Source organism: Ochotona curzoniae, unplaced genomic scaffold, assembly GCF_017591425.1.
Source record: "Ochotona curzoniae isolate NIBS_2020 unplaced genomic scaffold, NIBS_Ocur_1.0 scaffold_4701, whole genome shotgun sequence".
Classification (NCBI taxonomy): Eukaryota; Metazoa; Chordata; class Mammalia; order Lagomorpha; family Ochotonidae; genus Ochotona; species Ochotona curzoniae.
Window position 1 is genome coordinate 13,471,725 of NW_024467122.1, and position 18,721 is coordinate 13,490,445.

General features: G+C 51.3%; 1 protein-coding gene across 4 annotated transcripts in view; it reads right to left on the bottom strand.

The window, feature by feature from the left end:
• Positions 1 to 18,721, bottom strand: part of CYFIP1 (cytoplasmic FMR1 interacting protein 1) — a 75,030-nt gene that overhangs the window by 17,950 nt on the left and 38,359 nt on the right. For 3 of the 4 annotated variants that reach the window (XM_040969594.1, XM_040969596.1, XM_040969597.1), the window contains 10 exons: positions 17,536 to 17,658; positions 15,826 to 15,951; positions 15,445 to 15,611; positions 13,330 to 13,477; positions 12,031 to 12,184; positions 10,079 to 10,235; positions 8,793 to 8,889; positions 6,847 to 6,923; positions 6,644 to 6,752; positions 5,704 to 5,823 (listed from right to left, as the gene is read on the bottom strand). In XM_040969594.1, the coding sequence (XP_040825528.1) occupies positions 5,704 to 5,823; positions 6,644 to 6,752; positions 6,847 to 6,923; positions 8,793 to 8,889; positions 10,079 to 10,235; positions 12,031 to 12,184; positions 13,330 to 13,477; positions 15,445 to 15,611; positions 15,826 to 15,951; positions 17,536 to 17,658 (1,278 nt within the window). Of the gene's footprint in view, positions 1 to 5,703; positions 5,824 to 6,643; positions 6,753 to 6,846; positions 6,924 to 8,792; positions 8,890 to 10,078; positions 10,236 to 12,030; positions 12,185 to 12,457; positions 12,606 to 13,329; positions 13,478 to 15,444; positions 15,612 to 15,825; positions 15,952 to 17,535; positions 17,659 to 18,721 lie in introns of all 4 variants that reach the window. The other variant, XM_040969595.1, reaches the window with a different exon arrangement.

The following is an 18,721-nucleotide window of genomic DNA, read 5'->3' on the forward strand; positions in this document are numbered from 1 at the left end:
GCACCACAGGGCTGGCTGCTGCTTTTCCCCAGGGTGTCTGGGCGGCCTGCTCCCCCTCTAAGGCCTGGAGGTACTCCAGGGCACGTGCTGGGGTGAAGCCAGCCAGAAGGTCACCCAAGGCCCCTGGCAAGTTCTCATAGGTTTCGCTCAGGACTCATCTAGGACTGTCCAATGAGGCAGCCAGTGCTAGAATGTGGCTGGCCCCAACTGAGAGGTGCTGAGTGGGAGACACGCCAGATCACAAAGCTCTGTCCCAAGAGAAAGAACAGCAAAGCCCCATCTCCATAATTCCATAGCGCAGTCACGTGGATCACATCAGAGCGGTAGTCTGGCTTACCCAAACATCTTATCTGAAATAGGATCCCACACCGCGTTTTCTTTTCTAATGACTATTATTGAATTTGCAATTACATACTTAAAACATGTTCTATCACTCTGCCTTTCAAAACAAATAATGTTTAAAGAATAGTTAACACTCTTATAAATGATTTATCTGAAAGGCAGAGTTATAGAGCGAGAGAGGGAAAGTCGGGGTGGGGGGAGGAGACGAGCTCTTCCATCAGCAAGTTCACTCTCCAAACAGATGCGATGGCCTCAGCTGGGCCAGACCCAAGCCAGGAGCCTGGAACTTCCTCTGGGTCTCTCATGTGGGTGGCAGAGACCCAGTCAGTTTCCTATTGCTATCTCCAGCATGTTAGTGGAGCACTGGGCAGGAAGTGGAACCCAGGAGTTGAACCCACAGCCACATGGGATGTCAGCATTACAAATGATGGCTGAACCAGCTATACCACAATGCCAGCTCCACAATAAAATCCTTTAAAAATATGTGTGTGTGTGTATATATATATATATAAATGCTCTAGTCTGAGTTAAAAGCTCTGACAAATGATTTAAATCAAAATCATACTGCATCAATCACAATGGATACACGAGGGCCCGGAACTAGGGTCTGACCTGTTTAGTTCTGGGAAAGAACAAGAACTGCGCTGTTCCACACAGCACGCCCACACAGGCTGTGTGTGACGCGCCCTGGCCACCTGCCGAGGCCGCCCCTATTCCGCAGGCTGCAGCCGTGAACCATCGTCCTTGAATCCTTGCATGTTCATTGCCATCTGTCCACCGCCCTACTCCGGGAACAACAATCTGGCTGGGTACAAAAGCCTTGATTGGCACCCTCTGCCAGGCTGTGCTGGCAAGGATGGAGCGCGATCACATTGTCCTCTTCCTGACTGCTCTGTTCAGAAAGGCCAAGGATTTGTTCTTCTTTGAAGTCCACTATACCAGCAGCATCTCTCAGTGTCTCAGCTTTCCCAGGGACATGATGCATGCTGTCAACACGCACAGAGGCCGTTGTATCCCAGAAGCCCCGTCACGGGCTGAACCCAGACTAAAGAGAAAATACTCTTAGTACACCTAGCCTGACCCGCATCGTAGCTTAGCCTGTGTCCTTAAATGTGCTCCTAACACAAAACCACCCCAAAGTCTATCTCATAACAACATACACAGTACATTTTGTACTTTACTAAACTTTACTGAAACTGAGAAAAAGAATGGTATGTAAATGTTTGCCCAGCACTGCGAAGGCAGAAAACTGTTGTCGAATGGGGTCATCGCCACTTTATGCTATCATCCACTCTATCAAGCTCTTCTTTCCTTTAAGATTTTCTTGAAAGGCAGGGTTAAGGCAGGCGGGGGGAGGGAGGGAGAGAGAGAGAGAAAGAGAGAGAGACATCTCCAGCTCAACTACTGGTCTACTGCCCAAATGGCCGGGACTGTGCCAGTTGGAAGCCAGGAGCAAGGAGCTTTCTCTGGTCTCCCACAAGTACTTGGACTATTTCTGCAGCTTTCTCAGGCCCATTAAGTAGCTGAGTCAGAAGTGGAGAAGTTAGAACTCAGTTCAGTACACATACAGGGTCCCAGTGCCACAGGCACCAGCTTTACCCACTCAACCACAACACGGGCCCCAGTGTTATAACTTTTTATGAAACACAAATTTTAACATTTCTTCCATTCAATTACTTTGGTTTCCTTTCTTCAGGAATCTCTATAATATGTATGGTGGTTCTTTCTAGTCTAGCTTCTACATTATTTCCTGTTAAATCTGTTTATTTTTCTCTTCAATTAAAAAAAAAATTTAATAGTAGAAAGACAGGAAAGAGATCTTCCATTTGCTGGCTCCCTGTCCAAACGCCCACAACAGTGAAGGCTGGACCAGAGTGAAGCCAGGAGGCAGGAACTCATGTGGGTGCCAGGAATCAAGGACTTAAACCATCATGTGTGGTCTCCAGCCCACCCATTAGTAGGCAGCTGGGTCTGAGTAGAGTATCCTGGACTCAGACCAGACACTAGGATATGGAATGTGGGTGTCAGGCAGCAGCTTTAGCCTCTGTGCCAACAAAGCCCAGCCTCTCTCTCTTTTCATTTCTCCATAGTCATTATCAAGTACCTTGCCATGTTGTCTTCATCTTCGAAATTGTTTTGCTTTTAATTTGTTCATGAACTTCAGCATCCATCTTTTCAAAACTTTTTTGTTTTTAATGATTGTATTTCTAGATTTGAAAAAATTTCTGGGCCCAGTGCGATAGCCTAGTGGCTAAAGTCCTTGCCTTGAATGTGCCCGGAATCCCATATGGGCGCCAGTTCTAATCCCAGCTGCTCTACTTCCCATCCAGCTCCCTGCTTGTGGCCTGGGAAGGCAGTCGAGGACGGCCCAAGGCCTTGGATCCCTGCACCTACGTGGGAGGCCCAGAACAATCTCCTGGCTTCAGATTGGCTCAGTTCCAGTTGTTACAACAACCTGGGGGGGGTGAACCAGTGGAGAAAGATCTTTCTCTGTTCTCTCTGAAAGCCTGACTTTCCAATAAAAATAAATGCCTCTATAATTTTTTTTTTTTGACTTCTGCTTTTGTTTTTCAGCAAGCACTGCTTCCTTCCCTTGTTTCAAAGGACTGGGGCGTGATCCTCACTAAGCTCCACGGGCACCTTTTTGATGTGCTTTCACGGTCTGCAGGGATGTTACTGCTGCACTTACTCCATTCTTATTACAACAGTTAGATGGGATTGAACCATGACCCTTGGGTGTGGCTCAACCACTGAGAAAAGAGCATGCTTCCTGCTCGGAAGCAGTTGGCCAAGGCAGCCTTGTCCACCTCCGTGCCTCCAGCCATCCTGTGGCACACTCTGTCCGCTCCCCTAATTCAGTCTGGACTTTCCTTCAGCCTACCATCCCCACATGTGCGCAGGCGCTCCTGTGTGTTCCTCTCAGCAGCGTCTCCCATGCACATCCTGGCCTTGGCAGAGAATCTGGCTTCTCACATCTGGGAGCCTGCAAAGGTGACTGGCCCAGTAACTAGCAAACTGCCTCTCGTTTCAGGAATCCTGGAAGAGCTGCCCAGACATGTCTAGGGGCCCGGTGCTGTGGCACAGCAGGCAAAGCTGTCCCTGGCTGCTCCAATTCCAATCCAACTCCCTGCTAACATGTCTGGGAGAGCAGTGAAGGACGGCCTGAGTGCCTGGGCCCCTGCACCCACAAGGGAAACCTGGAAGAAGCTCCTGGCTCCTGGCTTCAAACTGGCTTAGCTTTGGCTGCTGTGGCCATCTGTGCGGTGAACCAATGGGTGGAAGATACCTGTCTCTCTGTAAGTCTACCTTTCAAATAAATCTTACCAAAAAAAGGGAAAAAGGCACCGACTCCCCACAGTTAATGAATGATGAACAACGGTGGGAACTGAAACCATCACGCTGGGCTCCATGAACTCCACGGGGCCAAGCAGGGGCAGCACCCCTTGTGGTGTGGGGAGATCTCGGTGTTGGCCACGATCATGAAATCCCAGGCAGCTCTGGAAGCCCTTCCCTGAGCCTCACCTGCGGGAGGGCTGCGGGCCCTCACCTGGGAAGTCAGGCCAGAATCACTGCGCCCATCGAACTCCTGAGCTGGAGCAACTTGAATGGAGGGGAAGAAGAGCCTCAAGACACTGACCGAGACAGACCAGGCCTGGGGCGCCCCTGTCTCGCCTGCAGCCCCCCACCTCATGTTTGTACTGGTTCCCACGTTCCTTATGTTCATTTTGTTGCACCAGTTTTCCCCGATCCCTGGTTTAGATATTTTTCTAGTACCCTATTTTGGCGTTCCTTAATCTTATCCAGAATGTAACTACAGACTCATCAAGGACATGGTGCACTTTAATTCTAAAATATTTATTTGATATGTTTTGTGATAATCCCAAGATACTCTGCTTCATTTCCTTTGTCTTTGACCCCAGCACAAAGCAACAGTGGCAAATTCTAGTCTGATTTAGAGATTTGCTGCCTAGCTGTCGGAACCGGCCGTGTCCTGGAGCCCCATCCTGTTTGTAACATCATGTGAGGCTTGCTAACCGCCCAGAGCTCTGTACTTCCTCTATTCTCCTAGGAGTCTGATGCCCAGGCCACGCATACTCGGGCTCCCTGCAGCTAGTCCGAGCCAAGAGCAGGCAGAAACGCCAAGGAAAAGCAGCTCGGCACCCTGAGCGCGTGGCTGGAAGCACTGCCCCCTCTGAGGCCTGGTGTCATCTGGGGTTACTGGGTGATGCAGCTGTCTGGTGGTCTTCACTGGGACTGTTACCCGCGCTGAGCCCCCGCATCTTCTCCTGAGTCAGCGTGGGAGTCCACACAGAACCTTCTGCTCTTTCTTTCCACGTAGAACGGTTCACCACCAGAGCAAGATTACAAGCCTGCCTTTCCAGTTGAAACATGCTGTTCTAGTCTGCTCTGTTCTGCCAGCTTTTCCTCTTTCCTGATTTTGAGAAACAAAAGGCCACCCAGTTGTATTTCTGCTGGGCTGGAGCGTATGTGGCTCTGACAGGGTCTCCCCACAGCGTGCTCCTTCAAAACCAGAGTAGCAGCGGGTAACCTTGGCAGTTTATTTCAAAAGAAGCAAAAATCAATAACAGCAGCAACAAACAACATTAGAATTATTTTGCCAAATTCTATATAGAGCACCTAGAATCCAGCAGCGATTATATCAGATCTACGGACTAGCTGGAACAGCCATCTTGACTGCTGGCCTTTGCTCTCTGTTGAAAGCAAAAATGGAAGTGATTATTGGCACATTTTTTCTTTCCCTACAAGCTCATTGCTACTAAAATACAAGTATGTTACTGAATATGGCATGCTACTTGTGCCATTGTTAGATATAATCCATTATGCCTAATTTTCTCAAAGTTGGGATACTCTTTGAAATCCATTTAGAATTGTGACTACACAGTGGAGATACTACATAAGATACCTGGAAATGTGCCAAACACAACGAGTCTTGTTTCCCATAGGTCCACGCAGGAGTTAGGCACAGTGATGATGTATTGGTAAGAACAAAGCGCAAGGCACAGCGCTGTGGCCTAGCAGCTAAAGTCCTCACCTTGAACGCACCAGGATCCCATACGGGCACAGGTTCTAATCCCAGCTGCTCCACTTCCCATCCAACTCCCTACTCGAGGCCTGGGGAAGCAGTCAAGGATGGCCCAAGGCCTTGGGACCCTGCACACGCGTGGGAGACCCGGAGGACGTTCTAGGCTCCTGCCTTCTGATTGGCAGAGTACCAGCCAATGCGGTCACTTGGGGGACGGAAGATCTTCCTCTCTGTCTCTCCTCCTCTATGTATATCTGACTTTCCAATAAAAATAAATAAATCTTAAAAAAAAAAGTGCAGTTAGTCCCAGCACGTACCACAATGGATGTCAAGTCTTCACTCTCAAAGCGCCCGATGGCCAGCTCCAGAGACTTGTACATGGCCGCGGAGACTCGCTGCGTAATCAGACGGTTGAGGTCTATGGATCTGCCCAGGAGCTGGGGACAGAGAGTGGGACAGGTCAGCAAGAGGAACCAGGAAATCCCGGGAGTGTCAAACAGCAAACAGGCCGGGCAGAGCAGAGGGCGTCTCCCGGAAACCTCAGAGCAGGAGACATTTTAGCCAAAATGACAAACTTCAGTACCCTAAGCAAATGCACTACTTTCCTGGAATGGAACTTGAAAAGCTTTATTTATGTGAAAGGCAGAGGGAAGGAGGCAAAGTGCTCAGCCACTGGTTCACTCCGCCCACTCCTGTGCAATCCAGCCAGCCAGGACTGGACATTCCTGGATATATTTGTTATTATTTATAGATTCTGCTGGTTCACACTCCTCAAATGCTTGTAATAGCCAGCGGACAGAAGCTGGGAGCCAAGAACTTGACCCAGGATTCTCACGTGGATGGCTGTGATTCGAGCTATCATCACTGCCTTCCACGGTCTACACAGCAGCGAGCTAGAATCAGGAACCAGCCTTGGGAGTGCTACCCAGGCACGCTCACCACTAAGCTAACCGGCTGCCCCAGCAGCATGCATTTTCTCATTCTTCATCCTGATCCAGAGAAAGTCTAACAAAGGTTTCTCACCTTTATTCCTATAAAGCTTTGCTCCGGTCTGTGGCTGGACCCGCCATACCCTCACCCCTCACCACCAGCCATACCTGCCCCGGCAGCCAGCTCAGGGACAGGTATGCAGAGCTGCAAATCTTCCCTCGAGGCTACCCAACAGAAACTATCTTTAAGAGCTCACACACTTCTAGAGTGATGGGGAGGCCCACCGTTCCCGAGCACGCGCGGGGCTGGCCCGGAACACTGCCTCACCTGCACGTGCCTTTGCTTGAGCAGCGTCTCGTAGCGATTGGAAGGCGGGAGGTGGATCGTGGCGCCCTGGTTCTTGCATTCTGATCGCAACCGTTTATCAAGAAGCAAGCTGGACAGGAGACAGGCCATTTTCCACTTGTCAGAAAACTTGGAAACGTCACAAGGTCTAAGATTTCCTATTAAAATCAAACCAGGTAACTCACCTCCCTGCCATCACCTTATAATATGCAAATATCTGGTCAGCCAGCTTGTAAACAAATTGGTCAAAACACAGATTCACCTGGAGAAAAAGAAAGCACACATTAGCTCTTGATTCCCCATGCCAAGATCAAACACTCCTATTCAAAACAAACTGTCAGCTTTTGAAATTTTTTTCTTGCAAGGCAGAGAGAGAGGAGACAGACAAAAGGAGACCTATTTTCCATCCACTGGTTTGCTCCCTAAATGCCGAAGGCAGGACCCTGGAACTCAACCTCGGTCTCCTACATGGCTGGCGGGGACCCAGCACTTGAGCTGTTACCACTGCCCGCCAGGCTGCACGTTAGCAGGGCGCTGGATCAGAAGCAGAGCAAAGGGGACCTGAACCGGCCTTTCCCTCTCCGGCAGCTTTAACCTGCTGTGCCAAATACTCATCCTCACTCCAACAAAAACCTTCTAAGTTAACTAAGGCTTTTCTTAGAGAAATTATCTCACTATCCAACCAGAGCATGTTAAGTAAATTACGGCATGGTCATTACACAGCTGTTGGAAATTACCTCACACCTATCCACATGCAGGAAGCAAAACTCTCCTAAATACACAAGAAAGTGGGAAGGCTGTCCTCATCACCGGCTCCCAGGGGATCCATGTGCACTTGGGGCTCCCCAAAGCACTTCCTCTAGCTTGTTCCTGGGAGCTGCTGCTCGGGAAGCCAGCAGGCACTCGGGTGAACTTGGTCAGAGGTCTCCAGCCCCACTCATGCAGATGAGGCTGGCCCCAGCAGAGAACCATGACAACAAGGTGCTCAGAGGAAAGAGGGCCTGGGACCCCAGGTGGGCAGAGCTAGGGGGACGTCCCTGGGCCACGTCCCTGGGGAAACACATTTGGGTGTTCACGAGGACCGGAGGAAGGCCTACACACACTCAGCAATTCTGAGAGGTTCAATTCTCTCCTGAATCTGAAACGAGAAGACTCCCTGTGGCAGTGTGGATGTGCACCAGGCACCTTCCACCACCTGCAGGAGTCACACCTGGAGATCTCAGCACAAACCAAACACCACGTTCCAAGAGCTTCAGCCATTATAGAACCAAAAGAATGAAGAACAGTGCAAAGGTAACAGGAGGCGGCCCGAGGCTGCCCGGAGGCTGGCAAGAAGGCACGCCCTCCCCTCATCACACATGCGCACAGGGGCTCAGAGGAGCCCCTGTTCCTGCTCACACTGCCGTGAGACTGGGAGTCCAGCTGGCGACCAGTTTGGATCCCACATCCCAGGGCACAGGTTTGATTCCCAGCTCCAGTTCCTTACTTCCTTGAGATGCCACAGCGAAAGCTCAAACAACTGGGTTCCCAGGGTCCATGTGCAGGACCTGGCTTGAGTTCCGAGTAGCTTAGCTTCAGCCCCAAAACTTTGTGAGAATTTGAGAGAATTTGGGAACTCTGTCTAGAGTCTCTTTTGCAAATGATTTAAAAACAATTTAAAATAAAACTTTTGAAAACCGCCTTGCGGGCCCGGCACAGTAGCCTACCGGCTAAGGTCCTCACCTTGCAGGTGCTGGGATCCCATATGGGTGCCAGTTCATGTCCTAGCTGCTCTACTTCCCATCCAATTCTCTGCTTGTGGCCTGGGGGAGGGGAGCAGGTGAGGATGGCCTAAATCCTTGGGACCCTGCAGCCAGGAGACCCAGAGGCGGCTCGCAGCTCCTGCCTTTGGATTGGCTTGCCACTGGCCATTGTGGCCACTCAGGGAGTGAATCGGCGGATGGAGGATCATTTGCCCTTTCCTTCTCTCCATAAATCTAACTTTCCAATAGGAATGCCTAAGTCTTAAAGGAAACTCTGCTTTGTATTTTAAAGAAAGTTTAACCCCTTTACAACTCAAGAGAAAGAGGAAATGATAAAGGACACTCAATTCCAGGGGGAGGCACAGGAGTGGTGCTAACCGGGCCCTCACCTCGGCCTCGATCTCGTCGTAGAGAAACTGTTTGTTGAACTTGGTGAGCGCGTAGTGGGCACTGTCGTTGTACAGGTCCAGGGAGTAGAGGACGTACCTGTGGAGGAGGGCAGGGGTGGTGGTCACTGCCCAGCTGCCAGCCCTCCCACAAAGGGTACACGCGGCTCGCAGCCTCCTCCACTGCAGAACATATAACTTGCGTTTTCTTCCTCCCCCATGTGATAACCCAAGTTCTTGCTTTAGACATCCAAGTCTGTTCCCGCCCAGGGCTGTTGGTGGTTACACCTTTGTACATCTGCCTGGGCCAGGGACTGCGCCAGGAGGGCCTGGCGGCTGAGCCCACGGAGGCTCCCACGCTCACTGACACCACACACAGACAAGGGCGTCGCCAGCCCAGCCTTCTCACACACCACACCTTCACTTCCCACTGCTGGTTCAGTTTTTCTGTTTAATAACAAGCTCACGTTTTCCTCTTTTGAAAATGAGCTGCTGTCCGGCTTACCAAGATCGACAAATAAAGACTTCCGTTCCTCCCCAGCTGGCCACAGGGATGTGCAGCACAGGGCCAATGAACAGAGACCTCATCTCCCTCACCTCAAGTACAGGTAGGAAGCAGTGACCCGAGGCTTAGATGCCTGATGGGGTGATGTGGGAGCAGCCGTGGCCAAAGGTGGGTGGGCCCAGGTACCAACAAGGCCCCGACCTTGGGGAAGGCCTTGGCTGGACTCTCAGGCTCCCCAAGCTGCCCCTAAAGCTGGGGAATGGGTTGCTGGACACTGCCCACACACATGCTGTGGCCACCCCAAAACCAGAAACTGATCCTGTGACTGTCACCAAGAACTGACCCCGTGGGCTGGTCCCCAAGTACCCAGACACTTCTCTTTCTATTGCTTCCCTGCCCTGGATGTCAGATTTCACCCCAAACAGCTCTTCAGTTACTACTGCCCCTCGCCAGATTCATCTGGATCAGAAGCTGTGGAAGATGTAACAGGAGACCGAATGGGGACCTGCCCTGGCAGAGCACCAGGCATGCCCACACACCCAGGGTCCCTGCAAAAGGCCCAGTCTTAGCCTGGCTCAGTACTCCTGCCATAAAGCAATTCCATCAACTTCTTTCCATGCTTCAGATTCTAGTGTGAAGACAAGAAATGGTCCACCTGTGTTACCAGGAAACACGACTCCGAATGCCGTGCAGAAGGCAACCTGGCATCCCCCAACTCCCTCCCAGTTCCCAACGGCCTCGCGGGACCACAGCGGCCACAGGCCCGGGCGCACAGGCTGCTCACTCCATCATCGAGGCCTCCTTGGTCTCCAGGATGTGGTCGGTGAGGATCCAGGGCATGGACATCTCAATGGGGAACTGGATTCTCCTGCCCATGGTCAGCTCCAGGAAGAACTCTCGGAACCACAGCTGCGAAAGGTCACAGCACTGCTGCAGTGTTTCTTGAAGGAGTCAAAAGACACCAGGTTATCTTCTGCATACAGGCACAGACTGAGCAGAGAAAGGACAGGTGGGGCCGGGGGCCGAGCGAAGGCTTTGCTGCCTCAGCCTGGAGCCAAGCAGCATGGATGGGAACAGGGCGGCCACACCCAGCACCTCATGCGAGGGACCACGATGGCGAGGCTGTGGCTGCAGGGTTGCCCCTTGAGGACCCTGGACATGCTGAGTAGTCAGCATGTGCCCACTGGCAGGGACCTCACCAAAATTGTGAGGCCCCTGGCGGGACTGGGACAAAATGTCCTTTTGCAAAGGAGAAATAAAAACGCAGTGACAGGTTGAGCATTCCTTATCAGAAACTGAAATCCTAAATGCTCCCAAAATCTTTTGAGGGTTGACCTGACACTTCAGGTAGAACATTCTATCCCTGAACTCAGGTGAGGGGTAGAAGCAAAAATGCAGGGGTACAACGCAAAGCTGGCACAGCCATGCACTGCTATGCAACTGCCTTGCTGTGCAAAGATCATCATGTAGGGCCCGGCACAATAGCCTAGTGGCTAAGGTCCTCGTCTTACATGTGCCAGGATCCTATAGGGACCCTGCTTCCCATCCAGCTCGCTGCTTGTGGCCTGGGAAAGCAGCTGAGAAAGGCCTAAAGCCTTGGGACCTTGCACCCACATGGGAGACCGATAAAAGACTTCAGGCTCCAGGCTTTGGATCAGCGCAGCTCCGACCATTGTGGCCAATGAGGAGTGAAATCAATGGACACAAGATCTTCCTCTCTATATATCCGACTTTCCAATAAAATAAAATAAATCTTAAAAAAAAAAAAGTCATGACATGCACTTTGACAAACAGGACAGGTACAACATCATTAGGCGATAGTCTGATGGGAACACCATGATATACAAGTTCAGTCACAGCCTGAAACGTTCCATGGCTGGAATTACCTTCAGGCTTCCTGTGGAAGGTGCCCATAACACAGAAACGAACTTTGCATTTAGATTTGGGTTTCATTTCCATGCTAGTTCATTATGTACATGCAAATATTCCAAAGCTAAAGAGGAGAACAAAAAAATCTGAAGCACGCCTGGGCCCAAGCGTCCTGAATAAGGAATGCTCAACCGCCCGGTCACGTGACGTGGGCCGCAGCACGCCACGCACACTGGGAAGCGGTCCGGCTGCGGTAATCCGAGGCACACTTTGAAATAACAGCTGCATCCTTCCACAGCTCACAGCCAAAGGATTATTATATATTCCAACACTGCAGCAGCCCAGCCAAGGCACAGGCCCTGTGCGCTGAGCAAGAGGCACATGGACAACTCGATGAGGACATAGGCAGACACGCGGAGGGCAGGGGCAGAGCCGCTGGTGCCTGGGCATCACCCAGCTGGGGGCTTGCCTGGCACGGGACACCTGCCACCTTCCCACACACCCGCAGAAGCCATTCCCAGTAGGTATCAACACCCAGGTTTCAATCGAGAGAATGGATTACATTGACCTGTTTTCTAGACTCCAGGGAGCAAAAGGCTGTGTTCACCTTGCAAGGTCAAACATGGCCCTACAGCTCTCATCCTTCTTAAAGGTCACACATCATGGAGGTCAAGGTCAGGGCTGGCGAGGGAGTTGAGGCAGGGGGAACCTCAGGACATACGGCCACTGCCACAAATGTTAGGACACGTCACCATCTGGGCACATGACAGCACCGGAGCAGAGAACGGTGAGGCAGGCGGAAGCACTCTACGGTGTTAGCGGTGTTAGATCATGCCAGGCCAGATGCTCGTCAGCAGTGTCTCTTACCGCTGAAATTTATCAAGTGAGTGTAGAAGAATGACTCGCGATGAAATTTTTCTATGTCCAATATGGTGGGCCCCTCAAGGCTACTTCTCAAGGTTTTCTTGGAACCACTTTTGTCTGCAATGAGGGACTCTAGCATGGTTCTCACCATGTAAAGCTGTATTATCCACGGAAAACATTGGCAGGGGAGAAAATAACATGGTACATTAGTGATGCCAAACCCGGAAAACCCACGGGGAGAAGGACCACTCCGCTATGCCCTAGCCGGAGCTGGGCCCGGCTCCTCCGAGGGCTGGGGGGTCTGGGGGCCCACCTATGTGGCTACAGCTGCTGCTGCTGCTGCTTGCGAGGGCAAGGGGTGGAGAACGACTCGGAGCAGAGTTCACTTCCGCGCCACAACCACCAACGAGAAAAACAAACGTTGTCTTACCACCAAAGGTTAAGAGAGGCGGGTAGTTGTATGACTGCCTGAGAAACGCGTTAACCACATGCAAGAGCCTCTCCATGCCCAAAGACTTGAGCTGCCGGAGCAGCTCGGCAGAGCTCAAGGACTCGGCCATGGTGCGCACCAGGTAGAGCTAGACACGGACAGACAAGGAGGGAGAGGTGGGAGAGAGCCGTTAGTCACATGACACGAGGGGCACGGGCGCCCAGGGGCCAGGCGGGAAGGGCTCGGACAGGGCCAGCAGCGTGCTTCACTCGAGGCTTTTGGAGGGATGGCCGGGGGCACATCTTGGAGCCACAGAGGCAGAGGTGGGCGAGAGGTCCCAGGGATGGTCCGGGAGGAGAGAAGCAGGGAGCGAGTCAGAACGGTGGGAGAGGCAGAGAGAGATCTGCAGGGCAGGGTCAGGAGGAAGACACGCGAGGGTAAGCGCTCACAATTTCCCAGAATCTCCATCTTTTGGGAAAGGCACATAGCAAAAAATTACAATGACACGTTTAGACACCCAGCGAGAAAGACAGAATCAATGGGTCTGCGTGGACAACCCGGGTGTTGGGGGATGACAGCTGAGGCAGAGGTTAATCCACTCCTGCAGGCAACTGGACACACAGCAGGCACCATGGAGCCAGCATCGAGCAGGCTCATGTGGCAAGGGGACAGAGGGAGGGGCAGACAAGACACACACAGGACGTGACTGGCCCAAGCAGCAGACAGCGATGCCCGATTTGTCCTCTGGCTCTGTCTGCCCTGGCCACCCACAGCTCAGGTGCATCCTTCCCCCCGACTCTCTGACTCCCTTCCTGCCCCACCCCACTCCTTGTCCCCCAGCCACCCCCTTCGTGGACCCAGGGGACAGGAACCTGAGTGCTGGAGGGTCCCACGGCACGTCGTGGCACTTTAATGTCAAAGCCACTCTTGGGGTCCTTCTCGCCGCGCAGAGCTGGGTCGTTGAAGGGTTCGTGTCCCGTCTCCCAGTCACACACCGTCTTCCGGATGGCCTGCAGGACACTGAATAGCTGACACATCACCACCAGAGCATAAAGTTGATGACCACAACATCTTCTCACCTACCAGACAGGCTCCTGCCAGAGCCAACAAACAGACGCAAACTCCCCGGGGCAGGAGAGTCCAGCACAAGGTTTTAAAGGTCAATTGTATTCTTGAGAGCATTCAGCTCAAACCCAAAGACTCTGCTGAGCTCAGCTTGCCTCACTCAGCCACAAGTGACGTCTGACTTCACCGCAACAAGATGGCCCATGTCAGGCTGAGGCAGGGAAAAGCCACTTCTCCCACAGCTGAGCTCTGTCCTCTGGGGCACCAACAGGAATGTGAAGTTACCCTCACCACAGAGGACATTGGACCTGTGTCCCTCCACCCCGTTTGGAAAGTGAACCCATCACCAACAGGGTTCCGATGTGTAGACACAGGCATGCCCTGGTCATCTTCTGGGGAAGGTTCTGGCTGAAGATCAAGTTACTGGTACTTCTCTTGCATAGGCTGCACAACTGGGGACTCCTCCTTGTCAAACACTGGCTGCTCCAGCTGGGGCAGGGCTGGGCAGGGCTGGGCAGGGCTGGGCAGGGCTGGGCAGAAACCGAGAGCCAAGAGTTTCATCCCTGACTCCCACATGAGTCGGGGGCCCAAGCACTTGGACCATCTTCCCTTGCCTTCCCAAGTGTATCACAGAATGCTGGACCGAAAATGCGGCAGCTAGGACTGTGACCAGCATTGTGGGTGGTGGCTTAGACTGCTGTGCATATTCAGCACTAAACACACACTTTCTACACACTGCCTGCTTCCAACAACTCCAAGTCCCAAACACTTCCAAAAGGCAGGTCAGTCCACAGAAACCCAAGTCTGAACCGGGACCTGACTATATACCAGGGTTCCTGTGAACACAGCTGTATAGGAACAGCAGGCCACACTGAGAAATAAACTCCCGGAGCAGAGAAAACAAACCAGCAAGAATAACAGGACACACTGAAGGTACCTTATCCAAAATACCTGGGACCAGAAGTGTTTAAGGTCTCTGAAATTTTTTCTTCTTTCCTTTTTTTTTTTTAAGCATTTGGGAATATTTGTGAAGGTATTTTGTAAAGTTCATGAAAAACAGATACATTTGGTCCCATACACAGTTTAAGACCATACATTTTCCAGCAACTTTATGAAGGCTCATGGTACATAAAGAAAAATCTAAGGGGCAGGATGCAAGTCCAAACACAAAATTCAGGTCTGGTGCTGTGGCACAGTAGGTAAAACCCCATATAGGTGCTGACTCCAGTTCCACGTGCTCCACTTCTCATCCAGCTGCCTTGGAAAGCAGTAAAAGATGGCCCAAGTGTTAGGCTCCTGATTCTGGACTTGCCCAGCTCTGGCCATGTGGCTATTTGGGCGGTGAACCTGTGGATGCAAGATCTCTCTCTCTCTGCAATTCTGCCTTGTTTCAAATACATTAAATAATTTTTTTTTAAATCTTCAGAAATCTTTCACATTTTGCATACCCTTTATACACACAGCCTGAGGGAATCCTAGCCTATAAACACTAAATCAGCAAAGAACCAAGTGCTGCAGCCAGGACCTGCCGTCCCCCAGGGTGCTGTGCTGGCAGGATGCTGGAATCCGGAGAAGGGCTCAGACATAAGCCAGACTACCACAAATGACTCACTTTGCGGGGCCAGGGGTGTGGACTATGTGGTGTTATGGGCCCCACCAGCCTTGTGGACGGAATCAGGAGGAAGCTGTTGTTATGACTCCCAACCCGAGATGAACACATCCTGTCCCTGAACTCCTAGACGCTCTGTGGTTGACCTGTTGCCAGTTGTTCCGGCTTGGTACCAGGCCCCACTGAATTACAGCTAGAGCACATTTACAGAAGGCCTGTCTGGAGGTTCAGGCTGATTTACGGAAACCAGTTCTGCTGCAGTCTGCGGCCATTGCTCCCTCCTGGGGTGATCGGGCGCAGGGGCGGGGCTGACCTCTGGATAACATTCTTTTTCTTCTTGATGGCTTGTCGCAGTGGCTCCCGCAGGGTCACCTGGGAGAAATCCTGCAGTGCTGCGTAGACCGTGTGTCGGATGGCGTGGTTGAACACGCTCTCCATCCTGCCCATCAGCACCTGCAGGCCCTTGATCATGGCAATCACCTGCAGGGGACACGGCCATCAGCTGCTGGAGAGTGTGGCCAGGAGCTGCCTCGGCCTCGACTGCCCCAGTCAGTCCACTCACCCACCGCCCCCTGGAACGCCTTGAGGGCAGGGATGCACCTGACTCAAGATGCACCCCTTCTACTTTTCAAAGAGAAGACCCGGTGTGAGGCCAGAGTGAGAGGAGGAAGGGATGGGGGAGGGACGGGCTCACCTCCACCAGGGCAAACTTCTCCTCGCTGGTGTAGTTGTAGCGCGTGGCACGCTCATACTCCTCGGCGTTGTCGGGGCAGTCCTTGTTGGAGTACTTGTCGGTGGGATGCACAAGCTTCCAGGAGTACTGGAGCGATCAGAGAGAGGAGAGACATCCCATGCTGAATGGGAAACGCCTAGCTTCCGGTCGGACTCTCATGACCACGGCCAAAGCACCAACAGTGCAGCCCATGCAGGCACACACAACTACCCACACACTCACACTCACACATTTTCCCCCACCACAAAAAATGGCAAGACATTCTGGCCCTGTTACTGGAGGTTAAGAAACAAATTAGGCAAGATGACCTACATGGTATGAATATCTAAAACACCAGGCTTTCCCGCCCCCCTCAAGAATTTGCCTTTCAAAAGATGGTGTATTTTTCCAATTTGGTCATTTCTATCTGATCAAAATAAATTGCCAAAGGGATGGCAAAAGAAACGACTTCAGTTTCTAAAAATTTATCTGCGGAGGAGAGATTGAGATTCCATCTGCTGTGTTTGTTCTCCAACAGCCGCAACGGCCCAGCTGAAGCCACAGTCAGCCAGCAAGGTCTGAGCCAGGAAGTAGGAATGCAAGGATGGCTTGAGCCTTTGCAGCGCCTCCGGAGTCTGCAACAACAGCAGCTGGAGTCAGGAGCCAAAGCTGGATGTCAAACCCAGGGATTCTAACATGGGTCGTGGGTGTCTTAACCACCAAACATCCCACCCACACAAATCACTTTTACTAATATTCAACAAACAATGCTACTAGAGCGCCCAAGAGAAAATGCTGTTTAAGAAAGTGAGAATTAAAGATCATAATGGCACAAATCTAATCCTATGAGTGCTTTTATTTTTTAATTTCTTAAAAAATTGATCTCCAAGGGGATTAGAGAGATGGCTCAATGGCTAAATTCTCAGCTGGCAAGCACTGCGATCCCAGATGGATGCCAGTTGGTGTCCCAGCTGCCCTACTTCCCACCCACCTTCCTGCTTGTGGCCTGGGAAAGCAGTTGAGGACGGCCCAAAGCCTTGGGACCCTACACCTGTGTAGGAGACCCAGAAGAAGCTCCTGGTTCCTGGCTTCAGATAAACTCAGCTCTGTTGTTGTGGCCATTTGGGAAGTGAACCAGAGGATGGAAGGTCTTTCTGTCCTTCTTCCTCTCTGTAAATCTGATCTTTCCAATAAAAATAAACCTTCAAAAAAATTTATCTGAAAGATAGAATGAGAAATATCTTCAGTCTGCTTGTTTATGCCTCAAGTGATTGTGAAAGCCAGTGCTGGGCCAGGCAAAATCCAGGAGCCTCTTCCAGGTCTCCCACATTGGTACAGAAACCTGAATAGGAAATGAAGCAGCTGGAATATGAACCAAGGGCCATACTGTATGTCGGCATTGCAGGCAACAGCTTAACATGCTACACCACAGTGCTGGGCCCATTCTATCAGTGTGTTAAAAAATGAGCCCCTTTATTGATATACACACAAATGAAACATACTGAGTCACCTTACATTTATATTTCTAGGATTAGAGATAACAATTCATCCTTGACCCCAATGCCAAAGTTAACGTGGAAAATCAATCAGTTCACTTCTTGGTGAGCTCGGGAAGAAAAGTTCTTCTAACCAACCACAGAACAACTCTTTTAGTTCCTTGAACTTCCAAAAGTGCCCGAGAGCCACACCTACCACTTCCATGACGTGGGCACTCCACTGGGACAGCAGCTGCAAGCCCTGCAGCGCCAGGTCGAAGAGCTTCCGGTACTCGGCATCAGTCTTTTGCGCCTCCTGCCGGCCAGACCCTGTGACTACCTAGGGCACAGCAAGCAGTGGTGTCAGGAGACAAAAGAAAACCGCAGGCACCGTACCCTGCAAACCATCAAACTTGTTTTGGACTCTGTCCCAAAGCCACACTTGCTAAACACAAAGTTCCCTACCACCACAAAAGATGGCAACGAGGAGCCCCGACAGTGGGCGTCCCACGGCCCGACAGCAACTGCAGGAGGACATTGTGATCCTAGAAGGTCAGCAAGCACAGGATTACAGTTGATTGGCTAATATTTGCATGAGAACAACCGAATGGCCACCTTCTGTATACCTGATTGGATATCATTTCTATGAGAACAGTTGAGGGGCAGCATGTGTAGAGAACACTTGGTGGAATATACAAAAGGAGTTCCAAACAAAAGTATGGAAACAGCTGATGGGTTTTGTTGATAAGCTCAGTATCTCCTCTTAACCAATATAACCCTCAGTGTATAAAGTTTGACTCCACTAATAAACTTCGGCTTTGACCATCAGTCAGGGTCCACGCATGTTACTATCGGCTCCGTGCACCAAGTCCATCGCTGCGGGACAGCGACAGCAATGCCTGCCTGTGGGGGTCCCCAGGACACGGCGCAGGCGTGCTGTGTGCACAGCAGCAGCAGAACTCACATAGCAAGTATGTGTGCTTACTGCAAATAAGGAAGCGTAAGATTTAAACATGGTTACTGATCCGGGAGGAAGGGAGAGGGGGAGGGAAGCCAGACTTCTTCGCACACACTTCCTTTGGCAGATGTGCCACTGGAATCCCATAAATACTCTCTGTAGGCATGACACAGGATGGAGTTAGAAGAAAAAAAGCAATCTCCATAGAAGACAAAAGATAAATGAAGTATGAATGGGGCAGTGTGTAGAGCAGGACCTCTAGAGAAGGAACCACTCAAGCGACTTGGACACACCATGACTTAACGTGGCACCCCCAGGAAAGCTTCGAAAGCACAACAGTCCGACAAGGAAATCTAGAACAGTTTTGAGTCATGGCAACTAGCTGTGCGGCTAAGCTGTCTGAAGACTGGCTCACAACATAAATGAAACCACACTGGGGCTGGCG